Here is a 24,965-nt window from a genome sequence, read left to right on the forward strand (position 1 = left end):
TGCACTAAATCCCAATGTTGCACTGATTCAGTCTGTAATCAAAGAGTGAAACATCAATCCACTGTGTTATATATTTTTTAGTTCTACAAATGCTGTAAATGCCTACTATTTTGTAAACAAAATTAGAATAATACATGAACTGGAAGTTGTTTTCTTGAAAGAGTTTTAAATGTCAAATCTATTATAGAGTGTTGCTTAACTGGGACTTAGTATAAAAGCAGTGTAACGAAAGAGGGAAAACACTTTCATGAGCTCCATCCGGTACATAAAATTCACTATTATGCTTTTGGCACATTTGGATAGTCATACAATGCATGAGGGGTTGAAATTACTTTTGAATACAATGTGTTTTGAAAAAAAGTGTTTTTCAGGTGAGGATGTATTTCCATATGTGCTATAAAAATACAAGGAAAATTGGTTGACTTAGAAATAATAAACCAGTTCACTGAATCAGTCCATCTTGATGACACTGATGCTATCCAGCAATGAGGTTGATATATGAAAATTTCTTTATCCAGAAAAGTATTCAGGTTCATGCATAAACATAAGCATTTCAACATGAACCAACCAGGTTAAGCATGGACTAATTATGCATGTTCCTGTGCAGCAGAGCAATATTCCTTTCATTGGTGATGGACCTAATATAATAAACAGAAACGACAGAATTTTATGAAAGGAGAGAAACAAAGGAGTGAGCTGCAGGTTACCTGCAATAAGAGAAATTAGTAAAAGATGTGTGAGTTGGAAGTTACCCTGGAATGAAATACAATGGGTACAGAATGGGTTAAAAACTCTCTTTTAGAATTTCTTGCTCTTATTTATTGTGGAACACATCAAACTAAGGAGAAGAGCTTTGGCCCTTTAGAGGAAGTGTTCTATTATAGGCAAAATGTGACTGTTCTGTCCTGGGTTTTTGATGATTCTGTGATGGGAAAAGGATTTAATGTAACATCCCCATAAATCCTGATGAAGTCAGGAGCAGACATGGAGACCATGAGCAAAACAATACACTTTGCTTTTTTAATTGAACAATATTTGTTATTTTTCTTGATAAAGAAAATATTCTAAATGCTGATAGGATGTTGCATATTTAGCAGGACACAGTATTTCCTTTGTAGGAAAATGCAATGTCAAGAAATTGATTCTTCAGATAATTCCTTTTGGCTATATTTTTTACTATGAAAATTCTACTTATCAAGTAAGGTAAATATATGATTTGTAAATAATTCTGCCTTGATGTATTCTCTGACAAAAATGACTTCTAAAATTTTAGAAAAATAAAAACTAATTTCTCAAGTGGACTTCCATAGCACCTAAAAATGCACAGTAAATGCAGAGCAACACCATGTAAATTCAGGACATTTTTAATGATAGTCTATGGACACTAGTCTATAAATTCTTGATTAAGGAAAAACCTAGAGTAAAAGACACAAATTGAGAGTGGGAAGAATGTATTCTAGTAGAATAATAACTCCCTGTGGACTGGCATGCACACTGAACAAAATTACTTATTTTAATTCTGACATATATTAGACATTCAGTTCTCTTGCTAGTAACTAGTTATGGCCAAAGTATGCAATTCATTATTCATACCATCATAAGAGAAAACCATCACGTCCACTGCAAGGATGCTATGGAATTTCAGACTTGAAATGTGCCCTAGCTTTTAATAACTGCTGACTAGATTTAGCTTGATTCATTAGTGGCCTCAAAACTCCCTATTCAGACAGTATGCCACATAGAAATATGGCTGCTTGCACTTTACTGCTCATCTTTCTATGGAGAATACTAAGACGGCTGTTTTAAAGCAGAATAAAGTTTGAAGCCTTTGTAGAAATACCTGAACACTGGATACAAAATTTAAAATAATCCCACCCCACTGCATTAATAACATTTTTACATTGTCTTGGTTTGGTATTTTGAGATGGTGGGGTGTCGATTTTTTTAAAAATACATTTTCAGGCATATCAGATCTGCACAAAAAAATCAAAAAATTCACACTCCATACCCCAGAGGCTAGAATTACTTCCTTCTCAAATAAATAATTAGGCAGATTTACAAAATGCACATTATTTTCCCAAGTGAATGGAAGGGCTCCAAGCGATTAAATACATAATTAGGTTGTTTTTCTAAAATGCTTATTATTTACCTGAGAGTCTCATTGCAGACTCCTGGTAAATACTGTCTCCCTGCTAGCAGTTATTACCCAAAACACCTCCTTAATTTCCAGCCTTCCTCCAGCAGTGATATCAACAGCGGATGTTACTCAAGGACATGGATCATGAAAAGCAAAATCTGACTTTGCCAGGAAGCCCATTTAACTGACAAGCTGAGCTTCCTTCATACCTGGCATTGTACTCTTTCATTTTTCACACACAGTAGAAGACAAACAAAAGCACTTTTTAGTAGTTTAGTTCATGTTTTAGCTGGCCAGAAATTCTGCTGAAGGCTGTGCCTATGTGTGCTTATGTGCTTGCAAGGCTACAGACAAAAAAAGAGGGAAAAAAAGCCCCAAGCTCTTACTAGCTGTTTTCTACCTGGTAAGGATAACGAAGGGAGCGTGGTTTTAATAACCAAGCCTTTGAGCCTCACCCTCATTTGACACAAGGTTCTCTTTCCCAAGCAGCTGTCTTGGGCCAGGTTATCAGAGCCCACCAGCCTTCACGTCCAACTACTCCCATTGCTTCTCTCCAGGGGACACACAAGCCACAGTGCCAGGCATTCAACACGTGAATGTGAATATTCCTGCTAGCCAGGTGGGAAAGAAAAAGGTCAGGGAATAAGACCTGCTGGTTCTCCTATGCAGCTGAGGGACAATACCAAACTCTCTTTTTCTAGTGATCACAGACAAAAAACTGACCCTCAGAAGTGACCCCTTTTCATTACTCCACCTCAGAGTCAGTTTTCCTTATGCTTTCATCTGCCCAGAGGCCTCACTGCTTTGTGGTCCTTACAGAAGAGATCAAGAGTGACTGGAATCTCAATCAGAACAAAAGAGGGCAGGAGATGGAAGGCATGACAAGGTGATGGAGAGAAAAGAAAGATAAAATGAGAATGAAGAGCAAGAGAAAAATGTGGAAAAGAATCCGAGGGCGTGCTAGCCATATTTAGGGATCAGCAAATATGGCAACAGAGATGGCCAGACAACAAAGGGAATGGCAGTGAAGGACGGAATAGAAAATATATTTTACTTCCCAGAAACCAAGAGATAAATAAATAATGAAAAGAAACAATGTAGAATCAAGAGAGGCATATTCTTAGGCAAAAATAAAGAAAGGGAACAGAGGAAGAAATCAGAACAACTAAGCAGGAGAATTTTAATGGGCAGACCTTTGTACTTCCCAGTTGTGTCATTTGTCTGGTTTTAACACCTTCAGCTAAGATATTTATGTTTTACACATAGGTATACACATATGTTTTATACAGATATATATGAATTCACAGTCACAACCAAATATCTTAAATGGAGGTGAGGACTTCTTCAGATTTCCAGTTTGGTATTAATACAGTAAAACTCTGTCATGGATATTTTGGTTATTTCTGTAAAAGCCTAACAGTAAAAGCATTCCCGAAGCACTGGTATCTCCTGCCAGAGTTAGCCACAAAGCTGAAGGTGGAGTAGCTGAGGTGTGCACCAAGTGGCAAGAACTGCACACTTTGCCAGGTCATTGCTTTTATAGCAGTACCTCATTTTTTATGAGGTTTAAAAAGAGACATCTAGGGCAAAGGGTAACAGAGAAGAGAAGAAAACAGGTACTGACTGACAGGCAGGTAGTGTGCTCGCAGTCACCCACCAGGATGCTGACAGATGGCCTCAGTTTTAAATATGACTGTCTACTAACATTCTGATCTCTGTGACAAACAAGTAAATTATAGGATGCATCTTCAGTCTAGGCCTGCTCAAGGCACTTAAGGCTTAGCATTCCACACATTATGTAATCTTATGAATGTGGTTGTATTACAGCTTATTATTTACTGTTGAAATTTATCCATGAGCATTTGCAGTGAACAAGGTACGAAAAGTTATTATCAGGAAAAGTATGAATATTCAAACTTAAATTGCTAGTGAAGGACATGACTAGCAAGGGTCCATCAAGTTCCACTTCCACAGGTGTTTCAGAAATGGGAAAGTCTTGTAAGAATTTCATTCATCCTTATTTAAACAATGTATAAGTAAAATATACATTTCATTGTCATTCTCAACTGTTATCTCATGTCCTTTTATTCTTGCCTTGCTATGAATCAGACTGAATGGTGTACTAGGAAAGTCCTTTCTTAGAACGTGTCCCTGATTCCGTCCAGCTGTGCTCAACTGAATCACCATACTCTGCAAACTCCAGTGTTAGTTTTCTTACAGATATCTATACGTTTATGTTTTTAAAAATGCAGAAAATATAGGGATATTAAATTGTTCTGGCAAATCTTATTGTCTTATTAGTTTCACTGAAATAATGAGACTACATTAGTTTTAAAATGGGAAAATGAAACATAAAAATTTTTAACTAGCCCAAATTTATCAGGCATCAAAGCAAAAAAGCTAACTGCAAGCATCCTAATAATTCATTTGTAAGAGCATATTAAAACTTCCCATTGGATTAAGCAAAATATTTTCTATCTTAAAGAATCTAGAATTATTTCCAAATAAGACTACTCTGTTATCATATGGTGTCAAGTTTCTATAAGCAACGGATAATTATAGTTAATAATTTCCATGCTCATAAGAAGGGAAGGAAACAAGATTACTAAATGACACTAGGTGACAGGATGGCTTTTTTAATGTGAAAAAGTATTCCCCATGGGCCAGAATGAGAATATTGTTATTGCATGCAGACCTTTCATTCACCAACAATTCCATTCACCATTATATTGGACTGTATTCGACACAGATATACAACCAAAACCTCTTTCCTCAATTACACACCTTTTCTCCTTTCCCCTATTTATTTGTTGTCTTGAAATGCATTTCTGGGGAGATAGAATTTATTGAGAAGCAGTTTGAACAATGTTACTTTTTATAACCCTCATTGCATCTACATTGTGCAATCATTTCACACATCTGCTATATGAAGAACAAATCTGATTTAAGAGTTTTAATAAGACCTTGCATCAATAAATTATAACAGATTGGTGATTAGTAGTATTATTTATATGCAATATTTTTGTATCTCTTATAATGCTGATGTCTGCTTCACAGGGATTAATTATTTTCATAATTTTGTCTAAGTAATAATATAGAAAATGTCAAAAAGAAAATTAGATTTTCACTTCCCAGACACAGAAATTTAATTAAAGCCAACTCCTTGTTGAAGGGGAATGTCCTTAGCTGGTTCTGTGATATGGCAGCAGCTCTACATGCTGCCATGTGGGAGACCAAGGCTCAGAAAGTGACTCAGGGAATATTAATCACTAAGCTTTGGAGACTAAACACATGCTGCATGTGCCACAGTTGGCCCCAGCAGGTTATTTATGGAGTATATAGGTTAGCAGACAGCAATGATTTCTTATAAAGGCTGCTGCTTGCACAGCCCACCTCGGGGATAGCATTATACTGAAAGAAACTCTCTGTTTGCATAAAAGCTGATCCATTAGGAAATCTCTAATTATCCAAACATGAAAGGTCAGCTTCCCTCATGCTGCATGAGTGTAAGATAAAGACGTCAACAAATTCTGGCTGTAAAAATCAACATCTTCTTCAGTCTCTTGGACATTTTAGGACTACTGTCCTAAACTACTGCCATGGAAAGATAAATTCTCAAATTTATGAGAGAAACTGGGGGCATTATTTACACATTTTACCTACCCTCACCCTTTATTTCTTGTTTCATGCCTTGAATAGTCATCAACACTTCTCCTTTATTCCCAGCCTCTTTGGTCTCTCAGCTCCTTCCCTTCATGACTCTTCTTTCCACTGTTCCCTATATTATTATTCCTTCCTTCTATTCATTTGTTCCCATTTTTCACCCAGACTTCCTCATGAACATTAAGGGCCTATGGACTAGAATGGGAGCACCGAGCAAGGCCATTCAGGACTTGGAACACCATCCATGGACAACTCAGTGTAGTCCTGCTTGAAAACGCATCTGCAGCCATGAATGAAAACAAAACTTCCTTTTTCAGAAGCTTACCCTTCTTTCTTAAAAAATATATTTTCTGGAGAAAAGAGCATTAAGGAGGTACAGTAAAAATCATTGTACTTGCTATAACAGCACCTACATCAGATGAATTAGAAAATAGCTTGAGTTAAAAACCCATCCAAGAAGTTCAGTGTAAAGTTGAGGACTAATAAAACTGTATGTCTTGATTTTACTGTTCATGTATGTGATGATTTTTCTCAATCAGATGGCAACTTAAAAGTGACTTATCAACTAATCATTGTAAGGTAAGCAAGCATGGGCTGAAGTGCTTTCAGTCAGAACAAATATCTTTCATTTCCAAAGACAAAGTCACAGCTTTCACTGACTCCAGCTGAGACAAAAATTCACCTCTGTTTCAGCTGGACATAGAAATGGTGAAAGACAGATAGACCCCTCTGCATACAATTTTGCCACTGCTTCAGTATGTTTGTTTTATGTTGACACAGGCCAGCTCATTTCACAGGACAAGAAGTGTGCTTTGGAAGTTCATTTCTAGTTCCTTTTAAAGTCAATTAATTTCCATGCAAGATTTTGTCATTATCTCTTGTCCTTCATTATTGCTGACCAGATTAAGCCTATGTGCACTGTCATCTCTATGCAATTTACAAATGAAATATATTGCAATAGAAGGACTAGTGAGAGATAAGGGAGAAAAACACCTATGGGTAAGAAATCTCATGCAGGATTTAATTATGGCCACTCGGATTTCTGTAAGTATCCCATTGTATGACTTCACTGTAGTTGTTCCAGAAAAGAATCCAATGCCTGCTTCAAATATACCATGGGATCAAGCTCTGCTTGTTTTGTAGATTTGAAGGCTGTTTAGATAAGAAGTTGGCAATCTGTAGCCACAGAAACACCACAAAGACTTGAGGGAAAAAACCTCAGATGTCACTGCTTGAACTTCAGTCAACAGTGAAAATGGAAATGAAAGAGCTGCTGTGACTTCTAACTATGTCCTTTGAGCTAGTCTCATGAGCTTGTGCTAGTAAAGGAACACAAAAAAGCACTTGATACACCGTTAGTTCATGTTTATTTTATGACCACAGTGAGAGGAGAATGCAGAAGACCATAAAAAACATTTTCAGGAAGCTACTTCAGGAAACTTCTGCAAATTCAATTAATCCTTGAGAACAAAAATTTGGTTTATCCATAGGTGTTTGGTTCCCTTCTCTGTCAAAGTCTGCTTCTGTATGCTCAGATATTTCATACCAACAAGAAATTACAAAAAGTTGACTGCTGCCAAGAATTTACCAGCTCCTAAATACTAAACTTGAAGAGTACTTTGCATTAATTCCTAAATCCGCAAATGTGTGTGTTTTAATCCCTTTTATTTTATTCCTCTAATAATCACTCCCATTTCCCAAATTTTGTGATTTCCTAAGGTATCTCAAATATTTTTAAACAGTGTTATTGGAGAACACAGACTTCAGAAACTGCTGACATACTGAGGCTTCACAACAGGAAACTCTTATTTCTTGTACCTGTTCTTGTAACTGGCTCCCTTTAGGCCCCACCAAACTATGTATGCTTCTACAGTACATTCCTGAGAAGGTTCTGTTCCGGAACACTGACCTTCATTTAAACCCCCTTGCATAGCTGCACCTTCTGAAATTGCTTGGAGCTTTTGTCCATAACAGAAATGACTCAAACACACTATTTGGGGTGGTCAAATCACAGCTTTCCTCCTCCCTTCTACTTGCAAACTTTGCTTAAGCTGTTCATTCTCCCCTTTTATACAAGGGCACTAGGATTTTGAAAGATGATTCAGAGATTCATGACTGCATTGACATAGTGTTATTATACAAATAGCATGTAATGTGGATAAAAAATTTAATCTAACCCTAGAAGCTTTCCTTCAGTGGAACATGGTTCTTGAGGCAATTTATTATACTTTAAAGCTTTAGTCCTTTTTATTAGCAATTCCATACACAAATTGGGGTAATTCTCCGTATTTATTTATATATCTGTGGTAAAATCAGATTACTTCCAGATAAAATAGTGTTTTATAGTCATCAGGAGAACCGCATCTTTTATCTGGATTCTTCTAAAATACATCATGCATATGATTACTCATAAGAAATAAAGTGATGCAAAGATGCTTTTGCAAAGTGCCTGCAGCAGCATAAAACCTTGCCTTTCTTAGGTATCACCAACTTTTCTACTACCAAAGAACTGTGGAAGTCTATTTTACATTGGGAACCAAGATTCATAATGCTCTAATGCTATTTCAAAAGTGCAACTGTGTTCATAGGAAAAGAATGTGTTTAAAAGAGGTAATACATTGTATATTTGTATACAATTCCTTCTTTGAGGTAATGCTCGAAGATTCTTTGCCCTGCACAGTAACTAAATAACCATAAATGATCTTTCATGCATATGCAAATCCATCCCTCTAAGCACCTTATTAATTATTTCAAAGATACTTGGAGGTCACCACTCATGGAAATTTCTATGCATGAAGCCTCATTAATACAAGACACCACACAGAGAGATGGGATAGATTTTTGTTGCTATTTAACAAGGGCAGAGAGTATAATCTGTAACATTTACTTTTTTTATTTTAATGACCAATGGAATTCAGCCAGCTCCTCTGCACTTCTGCAAGTGCTTGCTCTGAGCTGCTGCAGTGGGTTTGAGTGGTGGGGCTGCTGCCACACTCCTGTGAGCAGCTAATCCCATCAATGCACTGCTACTGTGCTCAGAGCTCTGCTCCTCCAGGCTGGCTCCTCTCAGCTGGAGCTCTGCTGCCTGGCACTCCATTAGCAGCTGAACACTAAGGAATTAATGTTCTTCTTCCAAAAATCACAGCAATGACACATTTTGTTTTGGAACAAAGTGAAGCTATGGCACTATTGAGGTGATATATCATAGCTCATCTGCTCAGATGATAGCTTTCTTTTGAAACCTTCTTGTCTCCTGCTTAATTAGGCCGCGTAACAGAAATCAAAGCAAAGCAAGGATATAACAACACAAAATACCTGAATGCAATGAAAAAAAAATGCATCCTCTGGCACATGTGTGCCAGGAAGCAAGAAATTAAACCTACTTGAGAAGCCCTGTTTATCTGAAATCCCTAGATCCTTTCCAGCTCAAGTTATCATACACTTGTGATGATAACACTGATCTCGTCTGTCACAGTGACCCTTTGCTGTAGCAGCTGCTGTTTATTTTTATTCTGTTGTGTGTATGGTGCTTTCACCTCTAGGTTGATCCAATAAAAGATATAAAAAACTTGCTATGTTGGTACATTCCCTTGATAAAAATCAGGAACAGTGAGTCAAATGTTAATGGAAACTGCAGGCTATGTTCATTATGTTATCTCTATTTTTGAAAAACACTAGAATGAACAGAACTAATTGGAAGTGCCAACTATTTAACTATGCTTAATTACAAAATCAAACCCTCCTGTAGAATTTGAGGGCAATGTGTGCACGTATGCCTTGAAGAAATGTGCCAATTTTTAAGTAATTCTATTCTTACATGAAAATGATCAAATAACATTTAAAAATCCAAACCACAAATGTCAAGACATCACAAACACTATTTCAGCATTAGTCTGTGGTGTTTAAAATACATGTTTAAATGCAGACTTTTTTGAGCTGTCTGTGCAGCCTGGTCAGCTACCATAACATAAATCTCATCAGAGTGAATATGACTTTGTTTTGTATTCCTTTTAGAAGAGGGCTCAAACAAACCTCTATCTTTTCAATAAAGCTCAGACCTAATGTTTATTTTTTTACTTTGAGTCATTCTCTATTAGATATAACATGTATTAAACCCACATTGCCAGAATAAGAAAGGTCTTGGCATGTCCTATGGTGTTCATTTCTGTCAAGGAGAATTCATTTGAGGCTTCATTGAGGTAATTAGAAAAAGCTGTGTCAAATAGTACCTTATCACACCCATCTGTAAACACAAACTGCAAATTGTAGTTGCAAAATGAAAATTGTGAACTGTAGACTGCAAAAATGACATCTTATGCTATTCAGTAGAAATACCATGATAAGTGGAAGAGAAAATCATGTGACACTGCTCTGAAAGTTTCTTAAGTGAATTCATTGATTAAGTGAATTTAGCTGTGAAGGAGGCTAAACCCCCTTGGGTCTGAACAGCAGGAAGAGGTTGGCAATGCAAGCATGCCTCCTTCTCACAGGTGTGATGAAACAGTCTCATGACTTTCTCAAAGAACAAAAAATAATGATCAGTTCCTTACTCAAGTACAACTTAATACTAGAGACAACCAAATGACCTGTATATCAGAAAGTTACGTTCAGATAGCTGCAGAAATGAACTGTGAAGTTACAACAGCTCTGTTTAGATTCTTCATTGTGCAAAGTACCCCAAAAGAGAATACTTCCAAGTGCATTTTTTAAAATGCAAAACTGCTAACATAACAGAGACAACTGACAGAGGTAGCAATCAATGAGAGAGAAAAAGTACTGCAATTATATTACTATTACTACTGCTATTAGTACTGCTTTAAGGTTTAGGATTTTAAAACAACTTTCCAGTTTGGGGAGTTCTGAAACATTGAGATTAGCAATATTTTAGTCTTGCCATATATAACTATTATAACACTTAGAGTACAACACAGCTGAGACTAGACTGGCAGCAATGGCTTCTTTCCCATTTCCTCAGCTGAACTCTATTTCACTTGAACAGCAGAAGTACACCATCCTTTGTGCATCCTCTACAGCATGCCTTTCTTAAGCCAAACCCATGCCTTCCCCTCCACTCGAAGGCTGAAATTGCAACCCTGAACATCCCAGCACCATCTTTTTGTGTATTCTCCTCATCCCTACTCTGCTTCCACTGTTCAATTCCCACAATGTTCAACTTCAGCAAACAGAAAAGAGAAAAAGACTGCCTGGCAACTGCCAGTCAGGGGTAAAAACCTCTGAAAACTTTTTAGCCTCCTCTCAGAGAAAAAGAACTTCTGAACTGAGCAACTGGAGTTGAAAATATATGGAAAAATCCTAATACAAGTTTAGTGCAGCATGACTAGCAATGGGTTTACAGACAGAAGAGGCAGAAGGGTCATTAGTTTGACATATCAGCCTGAACTGGAGGAAGCTCTCTGACACCAGCCACAAGCAGCAAGGAGGCCTACAAGCAAGGAAAAAGATGAGCTGCCTGCTGCACCACTGGCATAACTGATTAACCTAAGGAGCTAACAGAAGAAAATGGAAGAAATCAATAAAGCAGGGGAAAAAAGGAAGGATTCTACTCAAGCAGCTTATTAATTTGTGTGGGAGCAGCAAATGGATTAACTTCTAGAGATGCAAGGAAGGAGGCTGAGAGTACAGACTGACCACACAGTACTATGCTAATGTAAAGGAAAGAACACTACGTATAAAGTTCCTGGTTCAGTTTCTCATGACAAGTTTTCCTACAAAACATTAAAAATTATTTTGTGTAGGATGACATCAGTGTGTAAATGCAGTAGCTGTTTAGGGGGAAGTAAAATAAGACCTGGCAACACAGCACATAAACAGCAGTTCTAGTGAAATGTAAAGAACCATTGCTTGCTTGTTCTTGAAGCAATTAAAAAGAAATAATTTTAAATATTTCTTACTACTGTACTTTCAATATTGTCAAGGCATGTTATCAGATTCAATAGATGGCCCTCTACTAAGAACTTTTGTCAATTTTTCTCCCATCTAGTGGGGTTTGAAACTTATTTATCAGCCATTCAGGTAACCAGGCAAACCTATCTTCTTTGCAGCTTCTAATTTGCTGTAAAATTATTCTCATACCATGATACAGCACTTAAGACAAACATATATGCTCCCATTTTAATTTAACACCAAGAAAAAAGAATGCTCTGCATAGAATATACTTCTTCACAGCAAAATTTATAATTTATGACAATTTTGCAGTCCACATGCCAGTGTAATTGAACCAATTCTCAAAACAAATCTTCTATATTCTATTTAACTCTTAAGCCAAACCTTGTTTCCTACTCAAGTAAAACACATTTCATTCAAAGAGGTGATAATTAGCAATAATAACTTCACCAAAAGGAAAAGTATTTAAAATTCCTGTTGCAGTCCTTTTTCATTAGTGCTTGAAGACAGAACAAGAAAGTTAATAATTTACTTAATTTGAAATTGAAAATGTGGAGGTCAAGGTGTTTTGTTTTTTTTTTTTTTAAACTGTAGTGTAATGCTATCATCTGCTTGCCCTTCATTATTATAAAATACTAATGTGAAGAAAGTAAACATTTGATTTTAAAAGAAATGCCCTTTAAAATCCAGTTAATTCTCCAGTTCACATGCTTAGCAAAATCCACTTCAATATTCAAATATTTTCTCCAACAAATTAAACAACTCCTATGAACACAGTATAATTCCACTGATTTACACAAAACTAATAGGTGTTAAAAAAAATATTATCCTGAAATCAAAATTACATTAAAAAATCAGTTATAAAAACATCACCAGAAACATACCTACACAGGGGAGGGAATAGCCAATCTCTGGATCATGGGTGAACTGGCGGTCATTCAGCATGGTCACACAGTACAGATGGAAGCAGTCCAGGCAAATGACATGGCGATGCACACATTGGAACACAAGCACAGGACTCCTGTTAAAGACAGAGCAGTGAGAGTGATGAACAAGGACTGGACTGAACACCAAAGAAAGCTTCATTTCAAACTTCTAATTTAATAGTAATTTTCAATTCACAGCAAACAGGATTATTACATGCGTAAAAGCAGATTTTACCCTGGCATATTGCAGCACTTTTCAAAAGATGGTTTCTAAAAGGAATCAGATATAAGGAAATGGAACTAAAGTTTTACTGAAAATTGAAACTTTACTGAAAACTGAAACCTAAACCAAGAAAAGTCCTTTAGAACAGATATCCTTTGTATGAGGTGAAGAAAGATCATATATGGTAAAACATCAATGGTGAGAGGTAAGATGAAATAGGTATGTGACCATCTAGGAAAGCTAAAGATTTTGTGAAAACCACCATGTGCCTTCAGCCTCTCAAGGCAGCCATTTGAACTCTGCAACCAAGGCATTCTCTTAGTACTAATGAGTAAAGTAATTCAGCTTGTGGTGAGAGGTGTGTGATTCAATTTGGGAGTGAAACACCTAAACTTAAGTGCTGGGCATAAATATGGTAAGTGAGAAATTCCATGTGGTGAGAAATTCCAGCTACAGTCAATACACTAAGTGGAGGCTGGAGCTGATCAGCTTCAGGTACCTGCAGTAAGGTGAGCTCAGTCATCAATTTGTCTCCATTGCCTGCATGGGCTCAGCCTCCATGGACCATTGCAGGAGTGCAGGCACCCATCACACATGCAGAGACTGAATAAAGCTACCCAAGCCTGACAGAATGCTGCTTGTGGAGGTGCAGAGAGGAAACACTTGAAATAAGAGAGGACAAAGAGTTTTACGCCTGAGCTGGTCTGCACTCAGAGAATCTCCAGTGACAGTCACAGCAAGGAAAGCCAAAGAGCCAGTGGTTTCCAAAAGCCCGTCCAGGACCAACACAATGAAGGTGAAAGAAAAATTGAGTAACACAGAAAATATTACACACACATGAAATGTGCCCTCACTGCAGGAACAGGCTGATCAAACCTAATGGTGTTGCTCCAATATAGGGTAACTTCTGCTAACTCCTGATGGATATAACACACCTTGTCTGTTCCAAAGTAAAGTGTGCTATACATTGTTTTTTATCTTTCAGAGCTATTACCAACCTCAAGTCTTAACATGGCAAAAAATAGAGAGATGTGTTAAATTGAACACAACAGTGAGATTCCCATTCAAATGTTGAATTACTTTACTCCTTTAATTTGCTTGTGAGTGAACACAGGAAGAAATTCACCCCAAATTTCAATGTTTTAGTTACTAGTAAGAAGTACAATTATTTTTTAAAAATAAAAGTAGGAATTCACACACATTTATGGTACTCCAGGAGACAAGTATTGAAATACAAAATGAAATACAGAAGGACTTGTGATAAAATCATGAGGGTTAGAAATAATGCTACATTTTCTCTAAAACCTGACATGATGCTTTGAAAATCCCCTGAAACAGTAAAACACAAAGACTTCAGTGTAGGAATAGAGCTTCAAAATGTAATCAGTAATTTCACATACTGTATACAAGCATTTAATCTTCCATGAAAATATGTTTTACTATTGCACATACTATAGAATTCATGGCAGTGTGTTAGTACCTCCAAAAATATAATCTCTGTGTTTTAAGGATTTTCTTGAATAAAGCAGCTTAAAACTGAATTAAATCAAACCTCCCCATTACTAATCCTTATTAGTTGCCCACTTGCTGTTCTGAATGTACCAAATAATAATTTTAAAAAAACAGCTGTAAGGCAAAATGAGTTTAGCTCTGGACAGTCCCCAAGTCATTATGGAGAAGTAGAGAAGCAGTTGCCTTGTCCTACAGTGCAAAAGTCCCTGTGGTCACTAGTCAAATGAAACCTTCAGGAAAACCAGAAACACTTTAGAAAAAACCCTTACATTTCTTCATAAATTGCAGATTTAATAAAATTTGTCTATAGTTTTAATGGATATCTCACTTTAAGGGTTAATTGCTCTTTTTTATTACTTCAGTGTCTGAGTATCTTTTCTAGTTTCATGGGAAGCTCCCTGTTTCTAAATTCACACCTCTCTGACCTTCACTTCAAAGACAAAATACATGTGTGTGGTGAGATGCATGAGAGAAGGCTGTCAGAAGTGGAGTATCTTAAAGCCAGGCCAGAAATGAAAATAGTGCTATTAATATAATATTTCCACCTAAACTTGTATGAAATCAATACTAACAGCACTTCATTATGCAAATGAGCTACTATGCTCAGTTTCTGCCATAAATTATTTTGTGATAATTGATTTTGCTTCTTAAGGTATCACAACTGTCTATAATTAAAACTAAAGTCTCCAGAAGGGGCATAGCCACACATACACATATTTAAACTTCATCTTTATTTATCTTAAATTTATCTTAAATAAATAAACTGCATCTTTATTTTATCTTAAAAAATGCTATCTTTTAACACCATCAGACTCCAAGCACTGTGTATAAGAGAGATATAAATCTGGGTTCTGACTGTGTCAGAAAAAACAAGCTTAGCTCTCACACTGCCCGCTAATTTTTCAGCCCAGGCTATCTGTGTCATAAGGCTTTGAGAAACTCAATTTATATGCAAGGAAGATTGATCCAAATTCATTTGGCATTGGAGCAATTGCTGCAGACCAACATGTGCAGATTTTGTATCAAAACAATGCAATTCTAGTTTAAAAGCGGCATAAAAGTCTTGTCCCTGAGATCAGTAAAGACGAAGATGTAGAGATTATGTTCACAATGCCCAGGTGAAGTTAGTGAATACTCATTTAGGATACACCAAGAGTTATTGATAGAAGCCTTGCTTGTACAAAATGCAATTTATTTTAGAAAGGAGTATTATGAAAGTAAAAAAAAATTGCCACGGTGTAACAAGGTCCCTTCCTCAATCTAACACAACAGGCTAGTAATGTAAATCTGACATATATTTTAGAAAGTGTTTCATAGGTTCCATTTACATAATGTGTTTGGCTGAATTAGAGGCTTCATGAGAATAATATATAAGAAAAATGTTTCTCACAGCAAGGGATAAATTGGTCCTTTTTGTTCACCAATTAGGAATGTAACCACTTTTAAAAATTGAAAATCCAACATTACAATGCATCACTGGAAATTTCCATAATAAGTAACTCACTCCTGTGCGTGGATTCCTTTTCATTAGAATTTTATCAGTGTGCATTGACTTAAATGAAAAAGAAAGGGGACCTTAAATCTTTCTGCTTCGTGTTAGTACTGTTGGATAACTGTGGCCCAACAACAGTAGGGGTGGAAATTATTTCTGGTCCATAAACCTTTTCCTCCTTCCCTCCAGAGAAGCAAGGTACAGATAATTCTCAGACAGACTACCACAGGATACTGGCTAAAGAAAGATACAAAGACTGGATCTTGTTTAGATAGGAAGCATCCTGAGAAATTGATTGTTCTAGTACACCTTAAAAATCTCATGATGGCTATTATTGTATAAAGATTGAGTCCAATGGCTGTGAGGGGGTGCTTAGCATAAGGAATTATTTGTAGAAATAGCAGTGGATCAGTTGATATATCTTGCAATGCCTACTGGAAAATATATGGGGCAACTTCTCTCTTGCTTGGTCCTTACTCAATGTTTTGAAGAAAGCTGGACTGAATAAAGGTTAAACAGCACACCACATATATGAGACCATTTTTTTTTAGAAAATATCAGTAGCCACAGTCTGAAGCACTTTTGGGCAAGGAATACATCGAAGCCTGTAGAAATATGTGAAAATCATGTTGGACAAATCTGTGAAACCGCCTTGAGGTCATTTCTAGGTGACAGTTGGATTTCTCTCACCTCAATCTCAAAATCTTAACCAAATAACAACAAAAAACCTTAGCAAATATCTATAAGGCTGTCTTGATGGGATTACAGTCAGCAAAGCAAAAATAGCCATGTGGAGTTCCTTTCCCTGCAGTAAATATGAATGCACACAGCTATATCAGAGTCTTTAACCTCACCTATGAGCACTATATTTATCATTAAACACATTTTATGTATTTATAGCACATTTTTTCCACTTTGTCAATCTTCCTGTACATCAAAAAGCTTACTATATAAGCCCTGTGAAATAATTTCATTTCTGAATGGATCTCCATGTCATTCCAAAGCAGATCTATTTTAGGTTTCAGGTCAGCACCATTCAAGAAAAGGTGAATCACTGAAAAAATGTGTAAGGGAAAAGAAAAATATAAACTTTGGTGACATGGACACTACAGGCACTCTCCTGCTTCATAAAAAAAGCAAAAGAAAAACAGAAATAACATCCTTGAGCAGCAGTCAATCCATTTTGGCTCCATCCTTGTAGCAGAACAAAATTACAATGCCTAAATAAGCCAAATTATTCATCCATCATGTGGCTTCCTCATAGAACAGCATGTAGGAGAATACAGTCTCCTAATTCCTACAAAGCTGGTGACACTTCTGGCCTTCCTGTCTATCACACACATTCCACACTCTTATGCAAAACTATTGAAAGACTTGTCTGTTTATGACACTTAAAGTGCATGGTTTTCTTACCATTAAGATACTTCTGGGAACTTTCTGATTGAATATGTTATTAAAATATATTAGAATGATGCTAATATTTCTATAAAATATAAATGTAGAAAGAAAAATTGCCACAGTCATTTAGAATATAGGTTTAGTTTTTATATAGGTTGGAGGAAAGTAGAGCAGTAAATCCTGCTTTCTAATGAGAAATATGCTATTATGGATTAGTAAAAACAGTGACCTATCAATTACAGGCAACTTGCAAGTAACAATCCAGGTCCCAAATATTTAGACAAGGGTAGGCATTTGAAATGAGTATAAAGAGCTTACCTGAGAAAAGAAAAAGTACTAAGAAAAGTACTAAGAGAGTAATATCAGATATAACTATGCAGTCATGAATCCATCCTTCATGGACTTTTATGAACAAAAAAATTACACTCCTACATTTCCTTTCCTAAGAGATTAAAATATATCTTTACATAGGGTGTTCTAATTAAAAAACCCAGTACAGATAAATATAGTATTACCAGAAAACTAAAATATTAAATCCCTTAAAACAATAACAACAACACAACCCTGTTTTTTTTGTCTTTGATCACTTGCCACACAATGCATCAAAGGTCATGAAATGAAGGTTATGAACACCATGAGACATCACTGTGCAAGCTTATATTTTCTGGCTGTGCTTCTGTATAAAAATGTATTCTGACCCACAGCTGCTAACTTAAAGAAGCACTGGCAAGTGAAATCTGACCTATTTTCTCCTCTGTTACATGTTTTCCTGTAAAATGTGCTTTCATGTTTCTTATTTCTACTGGAAAGCAGCGCCAAGAGGCTAGAACCCAGAAACAGCCTGACTGTGCTAAACCAGAATATAAGAGGAGAAAACAGGCATGCTTAAAATTAGTGCTCATGATGGCAAGTACTCCTTTCAGCACTGTTCCTGTTAACTGTGCTGTTAAGGGTTTTCTCAGGGTATGGAAATGACACACATTATTGCCTGTAAAATCTCTGCTCTCTCTGCCAGGCAGCAGCATCTGCTGACTGAGGACATGGGCAAGGGGAGTTTTTGTTACATGCACTGGTACATTCAAATTAGTACCTGGTACTACGTGTTTACTCTGCCTGCTTGCTCAGACATGCCTTGTGTGAGCTCTGTGCTCAGGCACAATAACCACCCTTGCCACTAGTGGCTGAATCTTATGGTATCAAGGAGTAGAAGGTGATCAGGCTGGAGGAGAAACATCCTATAAGCTTTCAGATTCAGTTCACAGTGCCCCCCTGTGCAGCAAATAACCAACAAATCAGACGTGCCTTGAAAGGAGATGGGTAGAACCTGTTCCTTTTCCTCCATCTGAGCTTGTAAAACCTCACTAATGTTCCACTGGAGAGAAAAAGAAAATACCTTGGTAACAGAAGGAAAACACAACAAAAGTGAACAAAGGCAGCAGCCCATAAACTACCCTAACCCAAACCCTGGTTTGCTTGCTGGTTACCCTTTGTGGCTTGCTGAGCTCCAGATTGCTGTGAACTGATTCCTCCATACTGACACTTGGGCAATGACTTCCCAAACCTGTGTCACTTTTACTCTCAGCTTTTGCCACCAAAGGGTGGCAAATGCTTCTTTCACCCCTCCCTAGATTTAAGCCAGGTCACAGCAGACTTTCCTCTCCTCTGAGGCAGCACTCAGCCCTTAGCAGCACAAACAAAACTGCTCATCTCTGAAAGCCCACAGTAGTCAGGCACTCCTGATAGCACAAGCAGCCTTCCTTTCACAGACTCATAACCTTCTGACTAGAGACACACAGTAAGAAATCATATTGTTTGTTTTTCAGGGGAAAAAACCCATCAAGGTAACCAATGAAGTTGGGAAAATGATGGGATTTTCATCATTTTCACAGCACAGCACAGCAAGAGGAAGAACCATTTTCACCTGCACCATTTTCAGCACCAAACAATCCTTCAGTAATTAAGGATGAACAAATGTAAATAGTCAAAATGCCTTCATACCCTAATGGCATTTTATGCTCCTGATTGGTCTCACTGGGCCTAATGAGGTCCTGTTGGTTCCTTTCAAGAACTGAAACCTTATATAGTAATCTTATTTTAGTTTTACTCTTGCCATTTATGCTAGTAAAATTAATATTGTCATAAAATGTTCTTATGCCACTGGAATGCAACTGTCTATGCTGTTAAATTGTTGGAATGGGACCTGACATGGTTTTTTAGGCTTGCCAAATAGCAAAGTCCCTAACAGTTCTTGGGCAGAGTCCAGGGGTTACTGTGTGCTGTCTTCAACAGGCAACAGCAGTGTGCATGTGGACACTCAGGTTTAAAAACTAAGAGTCCTGTAATACAGATTTATGACAACAGAGCTTTAGTTTGGGACTCTTTTCTTATTACATCTTACCAAATTTTTTTTTCTTATTTTCTGTTCCCAGAACCAAGCCTTTTGAGATAGCCTGTAAAAATCAATGTTTCTGTAAACACATTATACAGAAGAATGTTTCTAACACAAAAGAGAAGACACAATCGTGAGCTCTTTTTGCCTTCTTGGGGATGTTTAAATCCCTGGAAAAGGTACAGGAGGAAAAGAATATTGGATATTATCTTAAGGGATGCTATCATATTATACTTTTCATTCCCTGGGACTCCAGGAGGGAATAGAACTTTGGGATAAAGCATGTCTCCACTGTGTAAATTTCAGTTATTTTCTTCCAGTTAGCTTTGAAAATACACCCTGGTGCATGAACTTTAGGACTGTATTTCTTAACATATGGAAGAAAAAAAAGACTGGAAAACAAAGGAAGGTAGAGAAGCACAGGGAAAGATGGAAGAGGAACAGAAGGTAGAAGGGATACATTAAGTGAATTTTCTCTCAGAGAATTATCTTTCAGCACCTTAAAATGATGTTTCATGCTTTTTCTCATCTTTCTTTTCAAATAAGGATATTCAATTTATATGTTGATCCAAACAATAACTTGAGGGTGCTTGCCATTAAATGAGTCTTCAGTCTGAGCCAAAGACATGATTATTATCTTTCAAAAAAATTGGCCCTAAAGCTATTGTTATAACAAGACATTTCTTTATAGAAATCCCATCTTTTTAGCTCCTCACTGTCTTTAAAATATACAGATAATATTTTATCCTTTCCTCCTCAAGGCAAATATCTTAGCATAAATGTCTAGATGCAGTTATCTGAGAACACCTTCTACATCAGCACCTCCACTCAAAGGAAAGAACAAGCCTTGGGCTAGCAAGTCTCACAGAAGGCATTCTGACTTGGCAGATTTTAAGTGTTCAAAGCAGTCAATTATCTTTAGTAATCTGAAGAAAATAGTTTGCAACATCCAGCAGAAAATTGTACTAGTAGCGAAAGTGGCTTCATTATGTCATATTCATATTGTGAATTTCTATTTCTGATTTTATTACTGCCCTGTGTCACAACTGTAGAATTTAAATGCCCAACATGCACTCAAATCTATGCCTAAATTTAATTTCCCTCTTCCTTTTTCCCTACATGCCAACTTCCAACACTTAAAAGAGTAAATGGAATCAACTTTCCAACTAGAAAAAAACCAACAAACACCACCCCCATCACACCCTCCCCATCCAAATTAAGTTGTAAACTCAAACAAATTATTATAAAGTTTGGGAAGTATAATTTCTGAATTTGTAACTGGGACAATAAAAATATGCAGAAAATTCTCAAGATGTATAGTTATTGAACTCAATTCAAAAGAAGATTCTGGAAGCTCAAATAATCTCAGGTGCCTGCTTTCTATTTAATCTCCACACCCATTTTCATTAGTTTATGCTGCCTGGCTGGTCATCATTCAAGGAATGTATCTAAGTATGAGGTCTCAGGTAATGTACTACTCTTTGTACAGGAGCACAAATCCTGTACAAAGGATCTTTGCCTACCTGACCTAATAATCTGTGTAACTCTAAGGAAGACTGACATCAACCTAAATAGAACTTGGCGTTCCCATAGGAATACCAGATCTTGATACCCAAACAATAGTGAAAGTCAAAAACAAATAGACCCATGGGATTTATCCCTCTCCTACACTTACTGAATATTGCAGGAATGGAAGAAAGGGAATTCACAATACTGCTTTATAATATCATCTCTGAAAATCATGTTAAAGCTGTTTGTGATGTGAACAAGAACTGACTTATGACAGAAGACACACTGTAGGAAAAAAAAACTGTGGTGGCCATTCCCTCTGTTCTTAAGCAGAACAGGTTTTCAGGTAAAGAAATGATGATATACTCTTCATATAAATGTCACAGAACTTACATGAAGACTCTTACTGGAAAATGATAGTGCCTAAAAGGGCACCTATCTCAGGGATCTCACTAAAACTTCACTGTTGTCCAGCTTTCCCTTGTTTTGCTAAAGCAGCTTACTTCCCACCTCACACATAGCTGGTTATGTGGGCTGACACAGAATGAGGGAAAAGGCATATGGATTTTTAATCTTACCCTCTCCTTGTCCTCCCTGACCATTTCCTTAAAGAAAAGGATGTAGCAAGAAAACTCTGCAACTTTCTCATAGGGGACATAATAGCCACAATTATCAGCAGTAATTAATAGTTTTGACTCCTCATGTCCATCTACAGCTTTCCCAGAACATGTGCATCATTCCCACATTTCATACTGACTCTTCTGTTACACACCCTCTCTGCTGGAAGAAGTAACCTGGCCTTGGGAGAGAACCTTGGGAGGTTATAGGAAGAAATTTTATATATATCCCAGTAATTTCTAAAGGAAAAAAAAGAAAAAAAAAAGAAGATAAATTCAAAAATAATAAAAGGCATTCACTAAGGTAAATTATCTTCTGACTTCAACTTCCTTTTGACAACTCCATGAACACACCATACTTAACTGCAGAAGGGCTGGGGTCTGAATTATAGTCTAGCTATCAGGAAAATAAAGGAAGAATAAAAACAGGGAAATAGAACAGAAAACAAGGAAACTCACAATTTGACATAATAATAAATAAACCTTATTTGACATGTGAAAAAAATAACCTGCAGATGCCCTGCAATCAATATGGATAATATCACTACTGAACTTCATAATCTACCTATATTTATTCATAGGATGATCAAACCATAAACAATATACAGAAATCTTTCAATACCAATTGTGGATTTCTTCTATCACCGTGGCAAAGACTGTGTATTTCCACACGGGTTCTAAGAGCTGGATCAGCCCTAAGAATCTGTACACCACTAAAATGTGTCAAAAGAATACATTTGGACTATGTGACAAAACACTTTCTCTCCGTTTCTTGTTCAGTGAGCAGAGATACTTTATTATGCAAAACATACTGAAAAAACAAACAAACAGAGCATTATTTAATTCAAAATGCAGCCCAAAATAACAAATATTCCCCAAAACAAAAGTTTATGGAACTCTTGTATTTTCTCTGTTTCAAATAACAGGACAACACCTGAAAAAATGACAACCCTTCCTTGGTATTTACCAATGATCATTGGGAATTAGATCATTCAGCAATCCCTATCCTCTACTTTTAACAGAAGCATTCAGACTATTACACTTTCTCTATTCAGTTGAAACATTAGATATGAAAGCTGTACTACAAGGTATAGTTTTTACCTTTAATATTTACTTGAAGTTTTTATATTCATAAGTTCCTGAAAATATCAGTGCTGTTTAAAAGAGGACATTCACCTACTTTGTTTCAGAAAAAAACCTCAAACTGATCAGAATATAGAGACATGACTTGATTAGATTTTGGTTTTTACTTTAGATGCCATGCAAAAATAACCTCTGAGATTAAGACTGTATGTGGTAAAAAATGAACAGGGTTTTTTTAATGTTAGCAATCAAGCAAAAGTACATTTGGTAAACTGTAGTCTGCAGATTGTGTCAGATAAAACAAGAAAAAACTGAACCACAAAAAATTGCAGACTTTCTGCCTTGAAACCCTAAAAGATGCTTAGTAAAAAGCTGTTCTTAAACTAGGGGAGACTTGTTTCTTTATTATGTTTCAAAATAATCAAAATGCCACATGGTATATGGGTCCATTCACAGAATAAACTGCAATAGTTGGGATATTAAATTCCATATCCAATAAATGGGATATGAAATTCCATATCCAAAGTTACAATTCATGTACATGACCCATGTAAAACATTATTCAATTACACTATTATCAAGTTTACATGTAACAATACTGAGAAATGAAATGTCAACAGATGCTTGATATTTAATTTAAAAATAACTCTAATTCACGTATTTTCTACCACATATATCATACACTATCAAACTCTAGTCTCACAAAGACAGAACCTTTTCTGGTAATAATGAAGAGAACGTTGAAATTCACTGATGAGAATTGGAGGGCACATTGAAAATGCAGCTGTGCAAATTATGTTAACAAGTAAAGACAGGCAGAGAACAAACTTGTCCAAAATCACACATCCTCCTCTCAGCACCATTTCATGTCTTAGAAAGTAATTCATACACAGGATTCATGTTTTCTTCAAGAGAAAGGGTGCTGTCTTGGGCCCAACCATCACATTAATTTCTAAACTGGCGTACACAACTTAGACTTTGATAGCACAAAAGCAATGACTGAATCTGGTAGGAATTTGTTGCTGCTTCTCTGCAGTTAAAACAGAAATGCATTGCATTTCTGCAGAAGAACAATTACATCACTGCAATGAAAAACTACACAGAACACTGGCATTTAAGTTTCCAAAATGACTAACAGAAAAGTTGACTTGTCACTTCTTTCCTCTGATTCTGTTTGAATTATAACCAATTGCTAAATCGTTATTTATTTTATCTGACCACAATTTGGCCTTACACTTCTTCGAATAACTACAAGGATATAATTCAAAGTGAAAAATAACAACTTTTATTGACAAGGGCAGACCAGGTGTTTTAATCACATCTAAAAAATTTAATTGCACAGCAGCTGCATACAGAAAACAGGTTTGCACCTGTACATCTGCTTAATTTTAGCTGAAAACATTCTGCTTTAGCATTCATTGGACATCTTTGCATTTTTAAGTGGAGGGTGACAGAAAGTTCATTTCTGAAATAAAACTAACTGAGAAAAGTTTTACCGAAACTTCGTTGTCTGTCAAAACGGTATCTTTCTCCCTCCACCCCCAATACTATAATCAACCTGTTTTTCTTATCACTTATTCAGGAGTTTGGAGCACTGGTTAAGGCCACCGAATCTCACTGCTATACTTTGCCTGACCTGATTTAGAGCTCAGAATGAGTTCAGAAAAAAATGCATCAAGTTAAATCGGTAAGAGCAATAAGGCATCACTTTTTAGGATGTTCACAGTACTACTATTTGCACCAGGCTTCCTAGCAGTTACATTTTGGCTACACAGGTACTGCAGCAGACTCTGCCTCACTCCTCCTTTGTGGGAACTTCTCAAACTGGAAGTAATGTGCAGTCTGAGAAGGAAAAAGAAAAAAAGACGCAACCAAAACAAATATAATCTTTGAACTGACTAGGAATAGTCAGCAATCCAACTGTATGGATTCAAGAAAAAGTTCTTACAGAAACTGCCAAACCCTGTGAGCATGGTTGATCCCCCAAAGAAGGTTCAGGCCAATTTTTATCAAAACTGACTCACATATTCCCCATTATATAAGGTACAAATTATGTTCTCCGCTCTGTGGAACATTAGCTACCCTGACAGTGATCTGTTCAGCCATGTGTGA

General features: G+C 36.6%; 1 protein-coding gene across 1 annotated transcript in view; it reads right to left on the reverse strand.

Annotated features, from left to right (window-relative positions):
* The window catches only part of PRKN (parkin RBR E3 ubiquitin protein ligase), a 675,053-nt gene that overhangs the window by 254,152 nt on the left and 395,936 nt on the right, over positions 1–24,965 (reverse strand). The window contains 1 exon segment of the mRNA XM_054279727.1: positions 12,589–12,725. Coding sequence (XP_054135702.1) covers positions 12,589–12,725 — 137 coding nt within the window.

This window comes from Melozone crissalis, unplaced genomic scaffold (genome assembly GCF_028551555.1).
Source record: "Melozone crissalis strain CALT ecotype California unplaced genomic scaffold, PUWL_Pcris_2 ptg000027l_1, whole genome shotgun sequence".
Classification (NCBI taxonomy): Eukaryota; Metazoa; Chordata; class Aves; order Passeriformes; family Passerellidae; genus Melozone; species Melozone crissalis.